This window comes from Alternaria hordeiaustralica, assembly GCF_023758085.1.
Source record: "Alternaria hordeiaustralica strain BMP 2776 chromosome Unknown scaffold_1, whole genome shotgun sequence".
Lineage (NCBI taxonomy): Eukaryota > Fungi > Ascomycota > Dothideomycetes > Pleosporales > Pleosporaceae > Alternaria > Alternaria hordeiaustralica.
The window spans coordinates 4,036,280-4,050,529 of record NW_026056773.1 but is presented as its reverse complement, the minus strand read 5'-3'; the positions used below and the strand labels follow the sequence as shown (position 1 = coordinate 4,050,529).

Genomic DNA, 14,250 nt, shown 5'->3' with positions numbered 1-14,250 from the left:
CAGCGTCGCTCATGTCAAATACGTCTTGCTCTTTCTGGCCACCATCAACATGTCGTGCGGTCTATTTTGGTGGGGGAAAAGGGCGAAAGACAAAGCTTATTTGGATCCGCGTTTTTGGACAGAGAGGACCATCCATAAGCGGATCCTCTGGTTTTGGTATAAGTTGTAAATCGCAGTGGGGAGAACATACAACACTACTGCACAACATTTGAAAGGTAGAAACCATGGCATGGAGTCTCCATATTCGATCACAGCCGCTGTTTTGATGGAAGAGAGAACGTCCTCTCCACACATGCGATCTCGATCCATGGGTTTTTGGAAATTGAAGGAATGGTTTTAGTTGTAAGAAAGAGAGTCAGAACTCAAAAAGGAGCTATTTATATGCAGATGAAGACGCACAGGCCGTCATCTCGTCGCACAGATTGTGGAAAAGTGATGATGGCTATGATCACCACCCACCGGAGAAGCTGCACCTTCGCTGCAGGGAAGGAGGGAATCTTCTTCTCCTTCTGAGTTGGAGTCCGAGGGTGCTTGCCTCAAAGCGCATGAGAAAGCTAATGAAGACAGGCGTGTGTAATACAAGTAGATCATACGAGTCCCGCTCGCCTGGTAGTGTTGCATAGGAACGACACTGTCTCTATCCCCCTCTCTAGACCTCGTTAGGTCCAGCCATCTCCAGGAAGAAACTTCTCACGTTGCATATCGTCATACTGAAGTGAAGTGCTTAACATGTTTTATCATTTGTTTTCCCTCTTTTCAATCTAAATGACAAAGATGCAACATGGAACTGCCATCTCTTCCAATCCACCCACCTATCCTTATCCACATATGCTCATCCAGCTTTACTGAAAACGGTCCAAGTATTACATATCTTTATACTCACTTGCCAAATGCAGAACACTGTCTTTCAACCAACAGTAACTCCCAAACACCGGATGCCCATATTGTCCCAAAAGGAGTGTAAAAACACACATGCTCCCATAGATTGCTCCCCTAACCGGAAGCGCCCGATCTTTTTGTATAAATGAGTGCTGCAGAATATGGACAGGTGTGAAGCGGCGTAAAAGGAATGTTTTGTGATATGCCGTTATCGTAAGCGGTGAAGCGTCGAGTCGTGCGTTTTGTGTGTTTGTATGCTGTAGAAACTGTCTTTCGCTTCATCTACCAGACACCAAACTGATACGTGAAGTAAAGCATAGAGCCAATCGTCGTACCGGTAGTAAGCAGCATAGCAGCCAGCGTCTTCTTCTCAGAAAGCGAAAGCGCGCCGTTGCAGTTAGGGCAAGTGTATCCATCCTTGAGCGAAATGTACTCCTGCGGCAAGTACATGCCAAACGTGAAGCCAGTGAAAGCACCCAGATATCCCGGCCTCGGCGCCGCAGTAGCACTAAGATCGGAGTCGTAGATGAGCAACTTGTAGTTCTCGGTCAGAAATGGTGCCTGGCCATCAGGCGTGTGCTTGGTATCCCAGAGAACCTCTGTTTGCTTCGCGGAGATGTTGACGGCGATGGTGTAGGTGGCTTGGTTGGCGGTGCAGGAGGCGAGGACGTCGATGGCCGAGGGGGTCACGGAGAGGGAGGTGTAGTTCCAGGCGAAAGTCACCCAGTCGCCGACTTTGTAGAATTGTGTGCCGGCGAGGGCGTTGGGGGTGACCATTGTGAGGCCGCCGGCGGGGAGGCGGGCGTCGAAGCTGGTGGACTTTGAGCCTTTGCCTGTTGTCTTGGAGCCGCTGGGCTTTTGAGTGCCGCTGGCAGTTTCCTTTGCGGTGCCGGAGGACTTGTTGTCGTCATTGTTGTTATTGTCGTTGTTATCGTTGTTATTGTTGTCGCCGCCCGTCTCGGTGGGTTTGTCCGCTGCGGATGTCTTCGCGGGCTGTGTGCTGGCGGGTGCGTCTGAGGCGTTGTCGTTGTTATTGTTGTCTAACCCATGATATTAGTACCCGACCATACAATCTCAAAGATGCTCGAACGTACTGTTATCCTGACGTCCCATGAGCACGTTCTTGACATCAGTCAACCCATGGATGTTGTCGAATGCATGCTTGACGTTCATGGCATGCGTGACCGACGACATGGCCACCACGGCAGCGAGAAGCTGAGACGGCCTCATCTTGTCCGAATGATGCCTAAAACAAGTCTCCTTTGGTCCTTCGAAGCTCCAAAAACGTGTGTACCGGCTAAAACCTCGTTTCGCAAGCGGGAAGAGGTCCTCGTGGAATCTCAGGTATCGTACAACTCTCAGGCGTGACGGGACGGGACGGGAGAGAAGAAGAGCTCCGGAGGCGACGCGACACAAGTATTACGCGGAGAAACGACGAATGGATATTACAGTTAACACCTCTCCGTCCGTATAAACGAGCGACTGGCGAAGGGTGAAGATAGGCGACAGGTCGAGGTAAGCGATAAAGCGATTGATGGTTTTTGTCTCAACGGCGGAAGTGAAAGGAGAGGTTTGATGGTCTCAGCGTTGACTTGTTAGCCCAGCCCAGCTCAGCAGCACCAGCCCAGCGGCGGGCGGCGGCGAATGGGATACAAGCAGGGGGCAGCCCGAGAGACACTAGCGCTAGAGGGCAATGCAACCCTAAATATAACATGAGGGCTCCGCAACACGATATTGTTCCGAGGAAAGCATCAATGCGCCCATCGTATTCTGGGCTTGGACGTTACGAGGACAAGACTTTTCGAGGAGGTGGATATGTCATGGACCGTCATTGCTATACCTCGTGAGAATATCGTGGAGTCGACGGGCTGCTTACACGGCCTTGTCATGCAGCGTTGCGCGTTCCACGCACGAAAACGATATTCTCGCACGTCCGTTTCCCGAGCGATGGGCGGGCGGCGCAGCCATCATCGACTTGTGGTCTGGCCACTCACATGCCGCCTCCTGCACCTCCGCTGCAAACATCACAATACAGCACACATCATGTCACCTCACCCCATCGTCGTCTTTACCATCGTCGCGATTGCCATAGAAGAAATAACACATAAACAGCAGTCGGTCCGCGCATTACTCACTGAAACCGTTGACTGCGAAGATTTGGCCAGGGTCCCCCTCGTCGATCGAGCCTCACGCACCAGGGTCTAGAAAGGAGATCTGTGGGTATGCCCGATGAGGTCGATCACCCAAATCTTGGTAGGCGGGTTTACCATCTTTCTTTTCTTCGCACTCAATTATCTTGTGATATTCTGATTGTAAGTACTGTGACTGGTTATTAGGTGGGTGCTCGCGGTTTAATCACGATGGTATAAGAAGTGGCAACGTGCCCACGACCCACGTGATTCCAGCACCACGGTACTTCTCGATATACATATTTGTCATGGTAGCTGGCAGTTGAACAAAAGGACGGTTTCGCCAGCTTGTTGAGTCCGAGAATGACTGTGCACAGCAAGCGTCACATCGATGCGAAGTGACTTGTCCAAGACTACACCCACGCTCAAGTATCGAATCGTATTACATCTAAAAGGGTATCCGCATATATCCAACCCTCCATATGAAGTCAACCGAAAGTATAAATCAGAAAGTCTAAAGGAAAATCACGCGACGCTCAAGTCAACTTTTCATGCTACCGCCGTCCCTCCCACCACGCCTTATCCTTCTCCCTCCGATGCGGCATACTCTCCCTGATATCCGTCTCCCGATCACTCGCAAACTCGACACTGCGCGCGCGACTCCTACTGCGCGGTCTCTCAATCTTTGTCGTACTCCTTCGGCTGGGCGGCGCGCGGTCCTCGGCAGGGAACGTCGATCGCGGAGAAAACGTGTCCCTCCTCGCTTTGCGTGTGGAAGTGGGACTCGTCAGTCCGCCGCCTACTTTGCTGTTTGAGAAATCCGCAGAGAGAGGTCGTGCAGTGCGGCGTTTACTGCGGGTAGTAGCGGTGGCAGGCGGCTTTTTGATGTAGTCATAGGTAGCTGGATCACGTTTTGCGAGTTCACGTTCGAGGCGCCAGAGAGGGGCTTCGGGGAGGACTTTGACGGCCATGGTGTCTCTCCATTTGATTTTCCAGTAGACTTCTGCGTCGCCGGCTCGGGAATTGTTAGCGCCGTAGTCGACGACGAGTTTGTAGCTGTCGGTTAGTGCGCGCGCTTCGTAGAGGCCGCGATCTTGGATTCCGGGGCCTTCGAGACGGTAGCGGGTGCGGACTGAGGGGTGGATGTATTCGTTGGTTTGGCGGAGGGGTCGTTCTGTTGAGCGGCCTGAGAAGGGGTCTACGGAGGTGTATTGGCCTGGTTTACGTTGCTATCATTTCAGTCAGTACGCGTGCGGATGTTTATAGAAAACCAAAACTTACAGTACTACCACCGATTGCAAAGGCGCCCTTCAGCTCGCTATAGATCTTGCCAAAGCTCCACGGTCGGATCGCACCTTCCTCTTTCTTGTAGTACTTCTCATTCAGATCATCCTGTTCAAACAGATACTCAGACCGTAGATCCAGGAATGGCTCGAGTTGACTCATCATCCACGCCAGACTGATATTCGCAATCTGCATATCATCGTAGCCACCACCCACATTCGCGTGCGCACCCGGGAACCATACTTGGCGGAGCGTCGTTCGATTACCCTCAGGCTTTTCCCAGACGGCAGGTGAAAACGACGACCGATTCTCATCCAGAGCCAACGCTTGGAATGCATTCTCGATGCAGTTGGACAACTTGGTGTCGTAGAAAGTCGTCGCTTTTGACTGCTTCATCTGTAGACCCAGGCGCTGCAGCTTCCCGATCCGCGGTATGCCGAGACTGCCAACGGTGTCCCACACCGCTATGCACTTGATTGGAATATCCAGTCTAGTCAATCCTCTGCGTTCCAGTTCCTCTGCGTATCGTGGGTCATCTGCGCTTGGTTTCCGCGGGAAAGGTACGTCCTCGTGCTTCGGGCGATAGTCTGGGTTCCGCCGATTTTGGACATCTTCATACACTTCTGGTAGCGTGTTCAAGCCCTTCTTTGTGAGAAGACCAATCTCTCCGATCAAGCCGCCGATGCTACGCGCGGTAAACGCGCCTCTCGAGAAACCGAGCAAGAAGATCTCGTCTCCGGGGTGATAGTTGTTGGCAAGGAATGAGTAGGCCTCGCGAACATCATCGCTCAAGCCCTTGCCCGTAGCACCCCCAACTAATCTCGAGAGCTTTCCGCCTTCCGTCCCAAGTCCTTGATGATAGTTGACGATTTGCTGGATACCATCCTGACTGACTGCCTTGATGGCTCTTGATATGCGAGTGATGTTGCTTGGGATGGAGAGAGTACCGTTCTTGGTTCCATCGTCCGAATTTAGCCAAGTTCCGTCACACGCAACAATCAACCTCTTGAACATGCCCCTTCCACCGCTGAGTCCTGGTGCGTCGACCATGGGTTCGCGCATGCTACGCACGCTTCTGCTCCTTGCGCGGGGTGCTGGTGCTGGCACATCGATGATGAGTGGTGATTTAGCCCCACTTCGCGGAACATCCACAACGATGGGCTGTGATGTTAACGGCGCTCTGGTGCTCGGCGCCCGACTTCTGCTCCGCGCTCGGGATAGTGCTACAGACATTCTTTTCTTGAGGTTCCTGGCTCTTTCTTGATGTGCCTTTGAAAAAGGCAGCTGCTGTCGTTGTGTAGACGCAGCCCAAGTCCAAGGGGAGTTAGAGCGGGCTACGTCGATATGCGTGAGCTTTTTACGCCCGCGGCGAGGTTTGGTGACTGGCAATGCGGCTAACCCGGTTGTTGCGTATCCACGTGTCGACTATCCACTCTGCTGGTGTTGTGTTGCTGGCAGCCTTGGGCTATGTCCGCGAATGGCCTTTCGTATACCACTGCAAAGACGCCGGAAAGACGCGCTTCGTTTCGTAGCGATCGCACGTCTGATGGGCAGTGGATGAGGGTGTCGCGGATCCCCAGCCTCCTCTTTTAACAATTTCCAGCTCTTCCGTTCCAACTCTTCAAACTTGATGGGCGGGAGTAAGCGAGGCAACGGGCGTCCTCATCAGCCTCGGGAACCTGCAGCAAGCACTTTGACGCAGGGCACAGGAATCCGTGAAACCGAGGGGGTCGGATGGTCAATATGGGAAAGGAAATAGGGCGGACGTGTCGCGTAGCGCACAGCGCACTCTTACGTCGAGTGGTTGGGCTTCGGCTTCAAAGCTTTGCTGTACAGGGCTGGGGGTGCCCAAGTCATTGGACTCGCTTACCCAGCCTCTTGTCTGCGAACATGCGATTACCCCTCGGGATTGTTGATTCTACCAGGCGGATGAGCAGAATCTGGAGCAGCATGCAAAGATTTACTCGTCAACCCCGCTGGTGTGCGCGTGTGCGGTCAAAAGTGAGGCTGTTCTCCAGCGCATCTCGCTCGACCGCAACTTCTTCAACAACGCAGCGCCAAGGTCTCTGTCCCTTCCTGTCTGGGGCTAGGATACACCGCATCGTAGGAGCCGCATTGGGCGCAGATGGCCCTGCCGGTGAGGGCCCAATTTTCGCGCTGTTATGCGTTAGACCACTGCCAGGTGTAGTGTTAGGTGCAGGAAGTGCGCAACTCGGGCGGTGAGCGCAGAGTACGTGTTGGTAGGGGACAACCCGGCCCACCAGCTCTGGTCGGCAACAATCGAGATTGCCGACATCACAGACACGTTCATTCGAGAGCTTGTTTAGATGAGCTGTTCTGAAGGATATCAACTGTTTTTCAATTTCATGAACTTTTATCTAGTAGTTCCGTTCCTTTTACTTCATTTCTCGTCGCCATGGGCGACTGCCTCATTCTGGAAAATGTCGGCCAACACCTAGTCGCAGATTCGCGCTTTCAGACGCCGAGTAACAATCCAGCGCCTCAGCCAGGCCTCCTGGCTGGTAATCGCACAGCTACACTCTACAGTTATCTTACAGAATTCCTTCCTAGACACCCAGATCTCAAGAACTCCATGCGATAAATCAACATCCCTAGAGTGTGTAGTGCAGCGCGAGCGGCGAAATGGAATCCATCTAGGACATACGCAATGATGAAACGACATGAGGAGAGAATACAATAGATAGGAGGAATAGATGAGAGACGTGCCCCAGGAGAATCGTAAATGTCGTATACAGAGAGAAATCGCGCAAAGGAAATAGCGGCCTAGTAGCCGCCGAAAAGATCATCAAGCTCGTCAAGGTCAATAAGCTCCGGGCTCTTCATGATCCAGTCGTCGTCAAGCTCGAGTTTTATCGACTTGCGCTTGAGCGACGGCGGGGGCATTTCGATGTGGAGCACGGGTTTCAGCGCGGGGCTGCTGGGTGATAGAGCGCTCTGGAAGGTCATGAGCTGGTCCATCTGGCCGAAGAGGGCGGCTGCGGCTTCCGAGTCCTTTTGAGCAGCGCTTTCTACGGTCTCTTCGACGGAGACGGCGACTTCTTCCATCTTGACATCACTCTGCTGTGTTGGCTCGGCAGATGCGCTGGCAGATCGCTCGCGCTCGGCTTCCTGGCTCATCCGGCGTTGCTGCAGGAACGACGCAGTCTGGGTGAACTCGCGCTCATCCTTTTCTAAAGGCGGCGACTGAGCGCGGCGGTTGTGCGAGATGTTTGCAGTCGTGGGAAGATGGCTCTGCTTGGAGAAGGGGTCGCTGTCGTGGCTGTCGTAGTCGGACAGGTCTAGCTCGGGCGACGGTGACATGCGACCTCTTGACCTCGCATCCGCGTCCTCTTCTTCCGAAGTTGCGGACGACAGCGATGGGGTGACGATGCGTGGTGCCATGGCGGTGCTAGTTCCGTCGGCCGGGATAGGCTGATGCGGGCAAGTGGAGAGGAAGTAGTAGACACGCTTGGGGTGGGTACCAACGAGCTTCTTGTCGAGGGGACATCTCGACAGGGCTGTCCAATTGCGCTTGAGGTAGGTCGCTAAGCGTGACGAAATAATGGCAGCTGGGTTGGCGGAGCTAGAGTACGTCAGCATGAGTAACTGGTGGTCAGGGCGTGGATGGCGGAAGTTTGGTACGTACCTCTCAACAATGGGAATGATGGGCGATAGAACGAGGGCGAGTTCTTTCAGCAGGTGGGGACGGTTGCCTGTCTTCTGGAGCTGTTCGATAACGCCGACCACGATTTCGTCGTCGATGCCCTGGGTATCGATCTTGGTCGTGCCGGACTCGCCGCCTGGCGACGGTGGCGGGGTGTCTGCCACCCGGCCTGAGCTTTTGGGTCGCTGCTCATCGAGGCGCAGTGCGGCGGGGCGTGATGGCGAGGGGAGTGCCGACGAGAGAGAGCCGGAGTGGGAGCGTTTCTGTTTCTTTGCGGCGTGCTGGCCGTCGCTTGTCGAAGGCGGTGAGCGCGCGGATCGCGGTCCTCCTGGCAGCTGTATGCCGAGCGACGGCAGCGACAGCGACTTCCGGCGGGTGTTGTAGGGCATCTTGGGAGCGGCGATGCAGTCGCAAACGTCGCGCAGGGAGAGAGGAAGGAAGAAGGGAGGCTTCGGGGGGACAAGATAATTATTGAGGCTGGCAGAGGGTGTGCAGCCAAAAGTGTTTTGTTACTGCGCGAATGCCAGGGTCGTCGATTGGTCCGGTAGGAATGCAATGCAGCCTATACCACCAACGCTGCCGCCGAGATGCAGGTAGCGTGCGCTTCTGTCTGCACTGCAGGCTTTGGCGTCGAAAAGAGCGCCTGATTATTGCGAGAGATGTCTGGCGGAGTTGAATGCTGAGTGGCACCCGTCCTGTCGCAGCTACGCGGCTCGCCTCCTGAAGAGTGAATACGTAACTCGGCGATGGCGCCCGGTTGCCTTGAGCTCGAACCAACAACTTATGGCAACACAATCAAGTGCTGCGCCAACACCACGGGAATCAGGAAGCAGAAACAGAGAGAGGCAAGGGGAAACGGAATGGGACAGGACAGTTGATGTCGGGCCCTGATGTAGTTCGAGGGGTGGTGAAGGAAGAGGGGATGCGACGAGGGAAAGAACGGAGGCGTAGTGGAGCACACAGTGAAGAAGGAGCGACTAGGCTCCGGTAAGAGACCGTGCGTCTAGTAGGGTGAATGTATCCAGGGATCGCCTCTTTGGTTATGACAGCATACTACTTTTAGAGCCCGTTTTTGCTTTGTTGGCCAGGGGCTAGAGCCTAACGCTCCTATCAACATGCCGTTGCCTGCCTGCATGTACCACACGGTAGAGGCCTCTAACGTAGGTACTTACTCGCCGCACACTTCTAGGCACAACCTTCCGGCAGCCTGTCCAACGTCTTGTATGGGCTTCGTTGTCCTGGCCAATCCCGTTGATCTGGGCCGTCTGTGTTGCACCTCTGCCCGTGTCAAGCTTCGGGCATCAGATGGTCTCAGCTGAGCCCGGAGCAGTGAACACCGCACTTGGATCTCTCTACATCTTGCTCCGAGCGCGCAATAAGTGGCACATGCTAGACGGAGCTGGTAAGGATGCTTCCTTGCCGACAAACCTCCGCCAACGATTACGAACGTCTACTGCCCTGAGACGGCTTTCCCGCAACTGATCTCATGCTCAACACGTCTGGTTCGAGCATCGCGCATCCTTCCCACCTGCAATTGGGCGGGTCATCACAGCTGTCCCGCACGCTGACCGCTATAATATCTTCCGCGTCTCCAAGCACTCAAACGGCCACGATGCGAGTGGACGGGCGCTGGCCATGATCTGATGCAGCGTGCATATCATCTTGTTCCAGAGCGGAGACATCCCTGTTCTGAGGTTTCGCCTAGCCGTCAAAGTGGATTTAGCCTCAACGCTGCAACCGGGATGCCCCAGGGCGGTGAGCACACTTTTCTCGAATTTTTCTTTAACGGAAGTTTTCCTACTGGCATGCGGCCAACCCTCGGCAACGTTAATACGCGAACGACAAAAACCGTTCTCAGCACATGTGGCTTGATTGCTGCTTGTTCATTGATAACTCATTGATAACGAGTGGCATTGATGCCCGGAAAAAGCACAGTGATGATGGATGCCGAGTTGGATCTTCTGGCACATCAGTTTCATCAGCCTCCACTCCGCATTGCGACCACACCCCCGAACATTGCGCACGCGAGTTGCCATCACTTCCGATGGCTGCGCAGGGATTGTGCATATGTCTTTACCCAATGGAGACAGGCGCATGGAACCAGGTCCGGTCTGCATGCGCAGCACAGCGTCACCTTTTGTGGGGAACTGGAAGGTATGGCGCCGCACTTGTCCTGTGGGCAGACAGATTTACGGATGCGCTACGTATCTTCCCCAGACGAAGTGTGGACTGCATGAGGAAGTTGGCAAGTCGTGAAAGACGGTGAAGATGCATTGTTTGTTTGCTTGTTCCCACACGCAACCTCGTCGACACTGATAAAGATGCATGTCAGCCATGGACGTGTCGTTGGGTGTGCCCGGCATGATGATTACGAGGTGCGAGCCCATCGTGCTCAACGGTATGGCATCAGACCCCAGACGCACATGCAAACGCATGGCGTGCCCGGATGATAAGACAGAACAAAGTTCGGGCGAGCCATGTCGCGTTCCAGTCTGCCGTGACGCGATTGTGCTTTGCCCATGATCCCGACCGCAGATCTCGCTTGACCTTCTGTTGGATCCCAGGTTATCGATGGTCGCGATCTGGAAATTGCCGCTTTGGGCCTTCCCCTCCTTCCACAATAACGCGTAAAGTTGACGTCCTTTGAGACAGAACTAAGCTGGCCGGTAGAGCGCAACAGCTTGGGTAGTGGTCTTGGAGTAAGTTTAGGCGCACTGTCTATAATAGCGGCAGCGCTGCAACATTTCGATCATTCTCGATCATGGTGAATGTGGGGAAGGTGACACGGCGACTTATCATCTCCACAGTGACCACCAGGACTTTTGTGTTACCGGGGATCCGGCTTGTGCAGCAAGCGGCTGTTCGACTGCGGTGGTCTCGGCCAATCTTTGCCGCATGCCCTTCCTGGGCCTCAACTGTAACCACCATGTCGTGCCGAAGTTGTAGCGCTTTATGTTGACAACTTCCAGCCCGCTCTCTTCGACAATCTTGCCGATGTCTTTGTTCCACCAGCAACCATGTTCATCTGCATGGGCTGGAGCTGACTTGTCCAGGATGTTGTTGAGCCAGTCGTAATGCGACTTGCCGTGCTCTAGAAGTAAGATCTGTCCATTCTCGTTGGTGCAAGACTCGAGATTCTGGAGCAGCTTCACCGGCTCAGGTGTGGAGCAGAGTCCCATTGTCTGTATCACCGTATCGTAGCCAACTTGGGCATCAAATGGCGGCGTAATCGGATCTAAGGCAGATTGCTGCTTGAAGAAGACACGGCTAAAGTACTCTTTGTGCGTGTCGTTCCACTTCCGCCTTGCAACAGCCAGCATGGGCCCGCTGGAATCGAGCAGCGTCACTGTCGCACATTGCTTGGTCTTGTAGTATGGTATGTTCCTGCCCGTGCCAACGGCCACCTCTAGCACATGTCCCCTGGCCATGGCAGTGAGCTTCTTGCGCTTAGAAGTCAATAAGAGCAGCATCTCAGACGTGTCCACTTTCTCGTCATAGCCCTCGGCCTCTTTGTCGAATCGATCGGACAGGTCTTCAGGTAAGTTTCCCAGGTCCGTTTCCTGCGTCAACGAAGCGTAGAGCATGGTTCCGTATGTCCCCAACCCAAATGCGATCAATCCGATACCGAACATTGGCCATTGTCTCGCTCTCCGCAGTTTTGCCTGGTGTTGCGCCGACTTCAGTTCCTCATCTGAAAGCCGCTGTAGATCTGAGAGCCGCGGACGTGCTGCCAGCACTCTCTTCAGTGCTTGTTCGAGTGTTTGGTTCCTTGGAGCATATAGCGGTACTTCGTTATCGTGTTGCGCTCGTTGTATTCGTATGTGTTGTGGTATCGCGGGCTTCGACGGTATCGTGTGCTTTACGGGGAACGCCTTTGGGGGCTTCGGTAACTTTGCCATTGCGATACAGGCAAACCCAGAATAACTTAGTAGCGGATGACGTTGAGGTGCGATTGGTGAGGCTGTCGATGTCGAATTGAAGCCTCAAATCTTTCCATGCACCGATGACCCAATCTCTCGGTAGCGTCAAAGCTCCCTGCAGCCACGAGGTTCAACCGTGCCCAGCCGCCGCACGCCCTTTCAAATCATCAGTCAGTCAACGATATCGGCCCACCAGCGGCACTTGCACGCCGTTCGGACGCAGGTAGGTGGACTTTTCTCCATCACTTTCCTTTCTTTTGCTCAGTTGCTTAATCCTTGAACGTCTTAATTTCACGCGCAATGGCTACTTCTGCATCTCTTGAGAGACCCTCATCCATCCTAATCGTCGGCAGCGGTGCATTTGGACTTTCCACAGCTTATTCGTTATGTCAAAACCCGCAGTACAAGGATACCTCGATTACTGTTGTAGACCGTCAGCCCTTCCCTACGCCTGATGGCTCGAGTGTAAGTAGAGCAATTCAATCTAAATTTTCTCGACGCCATACCCTAGAGCATTAAACTCCCTAGTGATCGGAACAACCGCTTCATTCAAGACCAAACGCTCAAACCAACGCATACAGATCGACGCCTCACGAATTATCCGTCCCGACTACGCTGCCGCGCGCTATACCCGTCTTGCGACCGTCGCACAAAATCGCTGGCGTACCGACTTCGCGACCGAACACTACCATGAGGTCGGGTTATGTGTAACCGCATGGGGCCCAGAGCAGAACTACGTCTCCAGCTCGCTGGAAAACGTTCGCGCGATAGGGACCGACAAGGTAGAAGTGCTCAACTCGGCGGAAGAAATACAGAAAGCATGTGGTCTGGAAGGCAAAGACCCCTGGGGTAACGGCTGCACCGGATACGTGAACTGGAGTTCAGGTTGGGCAGACGCGGAGGGCGCGATGATGTGGCTCAGGGAAAAGGTGGAGAAGCTGGGAAGGGTGAAGTTTGTCACAAAGGGCGTGAAGAAGCTGTTGATCGATCACAAAACCAACACTGTCTCCGGTGTGCGGCTCGACGATTCGACCGAGCTGAAGGCGGACCTGACAATGCTCGCGGCAGGCGCATGGACGGCATCGCTCATCGATCTTCGAGGCATCTGCAAAGCCACCGGGCAAGCTCTATGCTACATGCCCATCTCCAAAGAGGAGGAAACGAAGATGGCTCCGCGACCGACTATCCTCAATCTCTCCCACGGCCTCTTCATGATACCGCCTCATAAAGGGCTGCTCAAAGTAGCGCGCCACGGCCACGGCTACCTCAACCCAACTACAATCCCACACCCCGAGTCCGAAGACCCGAACGAGACAATCGTAACCTCGCTTCCCTACACACACATCGACGACCCATCACAAGCCGTCCCTATAGAAGGCCAGCGCCAATGCCGAGACTTCCTCACCGCAATCCACCCCTCTCTCGCCATTCCCTCGCGCCCATTTACAAAATCGAAGATCTGCTGGTACACTGATACAAGGGATGGCGATTTCTTGATCTCGTATCATCCGAAATACAAGGGGCTGTTTGTAGCGACGGGTGGTTCAGGACATGGCTTCAAGTTTTTGCCTGTCATTGGTGATAGCATTGTGGAGTGCATAGAGGGGAGAACACCGGAGGACTTCAAGGGCCGCTGGGAGTGGCCGGCGGAGCGTATACCAGAGGAGCAATGGGCTGGTGATGGAAGTCGCGGTGGGCCTGTTGGCATGATTTTACAGGAGGAGATGGCGAAGAGTCGGGGGAAGTTGTAGGTGGTGGTGTAGGTAGGTAGCGACGCAATGTTGGATACCCAACTCCTTGAACTTTCTCTGATTTGGAAGCGCTATGCCTCCAAGCGGAAACGTCCTCTGATTTGATGGACGACGGCGATGCGTAATGGTGGCAGAAAAGCGAAGGACGGCTGAGCTGGTCCCAGTATGGACAAGCGCGCCATGTGCATGCGGTCAGCTTCTTGGTGCGGCTGCATCTGTGGCTTCCACCCACCGCGATATGGAGGCATACATACCTCCAGACACACCATATTGGCTGAAAAGCATGCGCCTAGCGAGATATGAAGGGAAACGGTCATTCGCTGTAGGCCTGCGTGCTGGCGGTGGGCGTTGTGGCTGAGACTCAGCCTTGTGGGTTCTATGCCTCCACGAGCAGCTCCTCCAGGGCTGCATATAAGGTAAGCTTTTGTCGGCGTATACTCCCACTTCTTTCATCTCTACCATTGACACCCACTTCTTTCAAGGATCTTCCCCACAGTACCAATCCTTCAACCAAAACCTACACCACCTCCAACCTCTGCTTCACCAAATCTTTCTTCCACGCTGCAAGGCGCCTGGGCTGCGCACCCCTAGGCTTTCATAGCCTACTACACAATCGCCAGCCT

The 14,250-nt window shown here is 54.1% G+C and overlaps 5 protein-coding genes across 5 annotated transcripts; 1 reads left to right on the top strand and 4 right to left on the bottom strand.

Annotated features, from left to right (window-relative positions):
* Positions 1 to 1,161: 1,161 nt before the first annotated feature.
* Positions 1,162 to 2,109, bottom strand: J4E84_001301 (uncharacterized protein; the record flags this gene model as incomplete). Its single annotated transcript, XM_049383934.1, has 2 exons — positions 1,162 to 1,919; positions 1,974 to 2,109. The coding sequence occupies 2 exons, from the start codon at positions 2,107 to 2,109 to the stop codon at positions 1,162 to 1,164; spliced, it is 894 nt and encodes a 297-aa protein (XP_049249452.1).
* Positions 2,110 to 3,562: 1,453 nt separating this feature from the next.
* On the bottom strand, positions 3,563 to 5,354 carry J4E84_001300 (uncharacterized protein; the record flags this gene model as incomplete). Its single annotated transcript, XM_049383933.1, has 2 exons — positions 3,563 to 4,237; positions 4,290 to 5,354. The coding sequence occupies 2 exons, from the start codon at positions 5,352 to 5,354 to the stop codon at positions 3,563 to 3,565; spliced, it is 1,740 nt and encodes a 579-aa protein (XP_049249451.1).
* A 1,722-nt stretch (positions 5,355 to 7,076) lies between these two features.
* On the bottom strand, positions 7,077 to 8,345 carry J4E84_001299 (uncharacterized protein; the record flags this gene model as incomplete). Its single annotated transcript, XM_049383932.1, has 2 exons — positions 7,077 to 7,875; positions 7,939 to 8,345. The coding sequence occupies 2 exons, from the start codon at positions 8,343 to 8,345 to the stop codon at positions 7,077 to 7,079; spliced, it is 1,206 nt and encodes a 401-aa protein (XP_049249450.1).
* A 2,406-nt stretch (positions 8,346 to 10,751) lies between these two features.
* On the bottom strand, positions 10,752 to 11,855 carry J4E84_001298 (uncharacterized protein; the record flags this gene model as incomplete). The annotated part of the gene is made up of 1 exon (XM_049383931.1): positions 10,752 to 11,855. The coding sequence occupies one exon, from the start codon at positions 11,853 to 11,855 to the stop codon at positions 10,752 to 10,754; it is 1,104 nt and encodes a 367-aa protein (XP_049249449.1).
* Positions 11,856 to 12,176: 321 nt separating this feature from the next.
* On the top strand, positions 12,177 to 13,627 carry J4E84_001297 (uncharacterized protein; the record flags this gene model as incomplete). The annotated part of the gene is made up of 2 exons (XM_049383930.1): positions 12,177 to 12,341; positions 12,458 to 13,627. 2 exons carry the CDS (start codon positions 12,177 to 12,179, stop codon positions 13,625 to 13,627), a joined length of 1,335 nt encoding a protein of 444 aa, XP_049249448.1.
* Between the last annotated feature and the right edge of the window lie 623 nt (positions 13,628 to 14,250).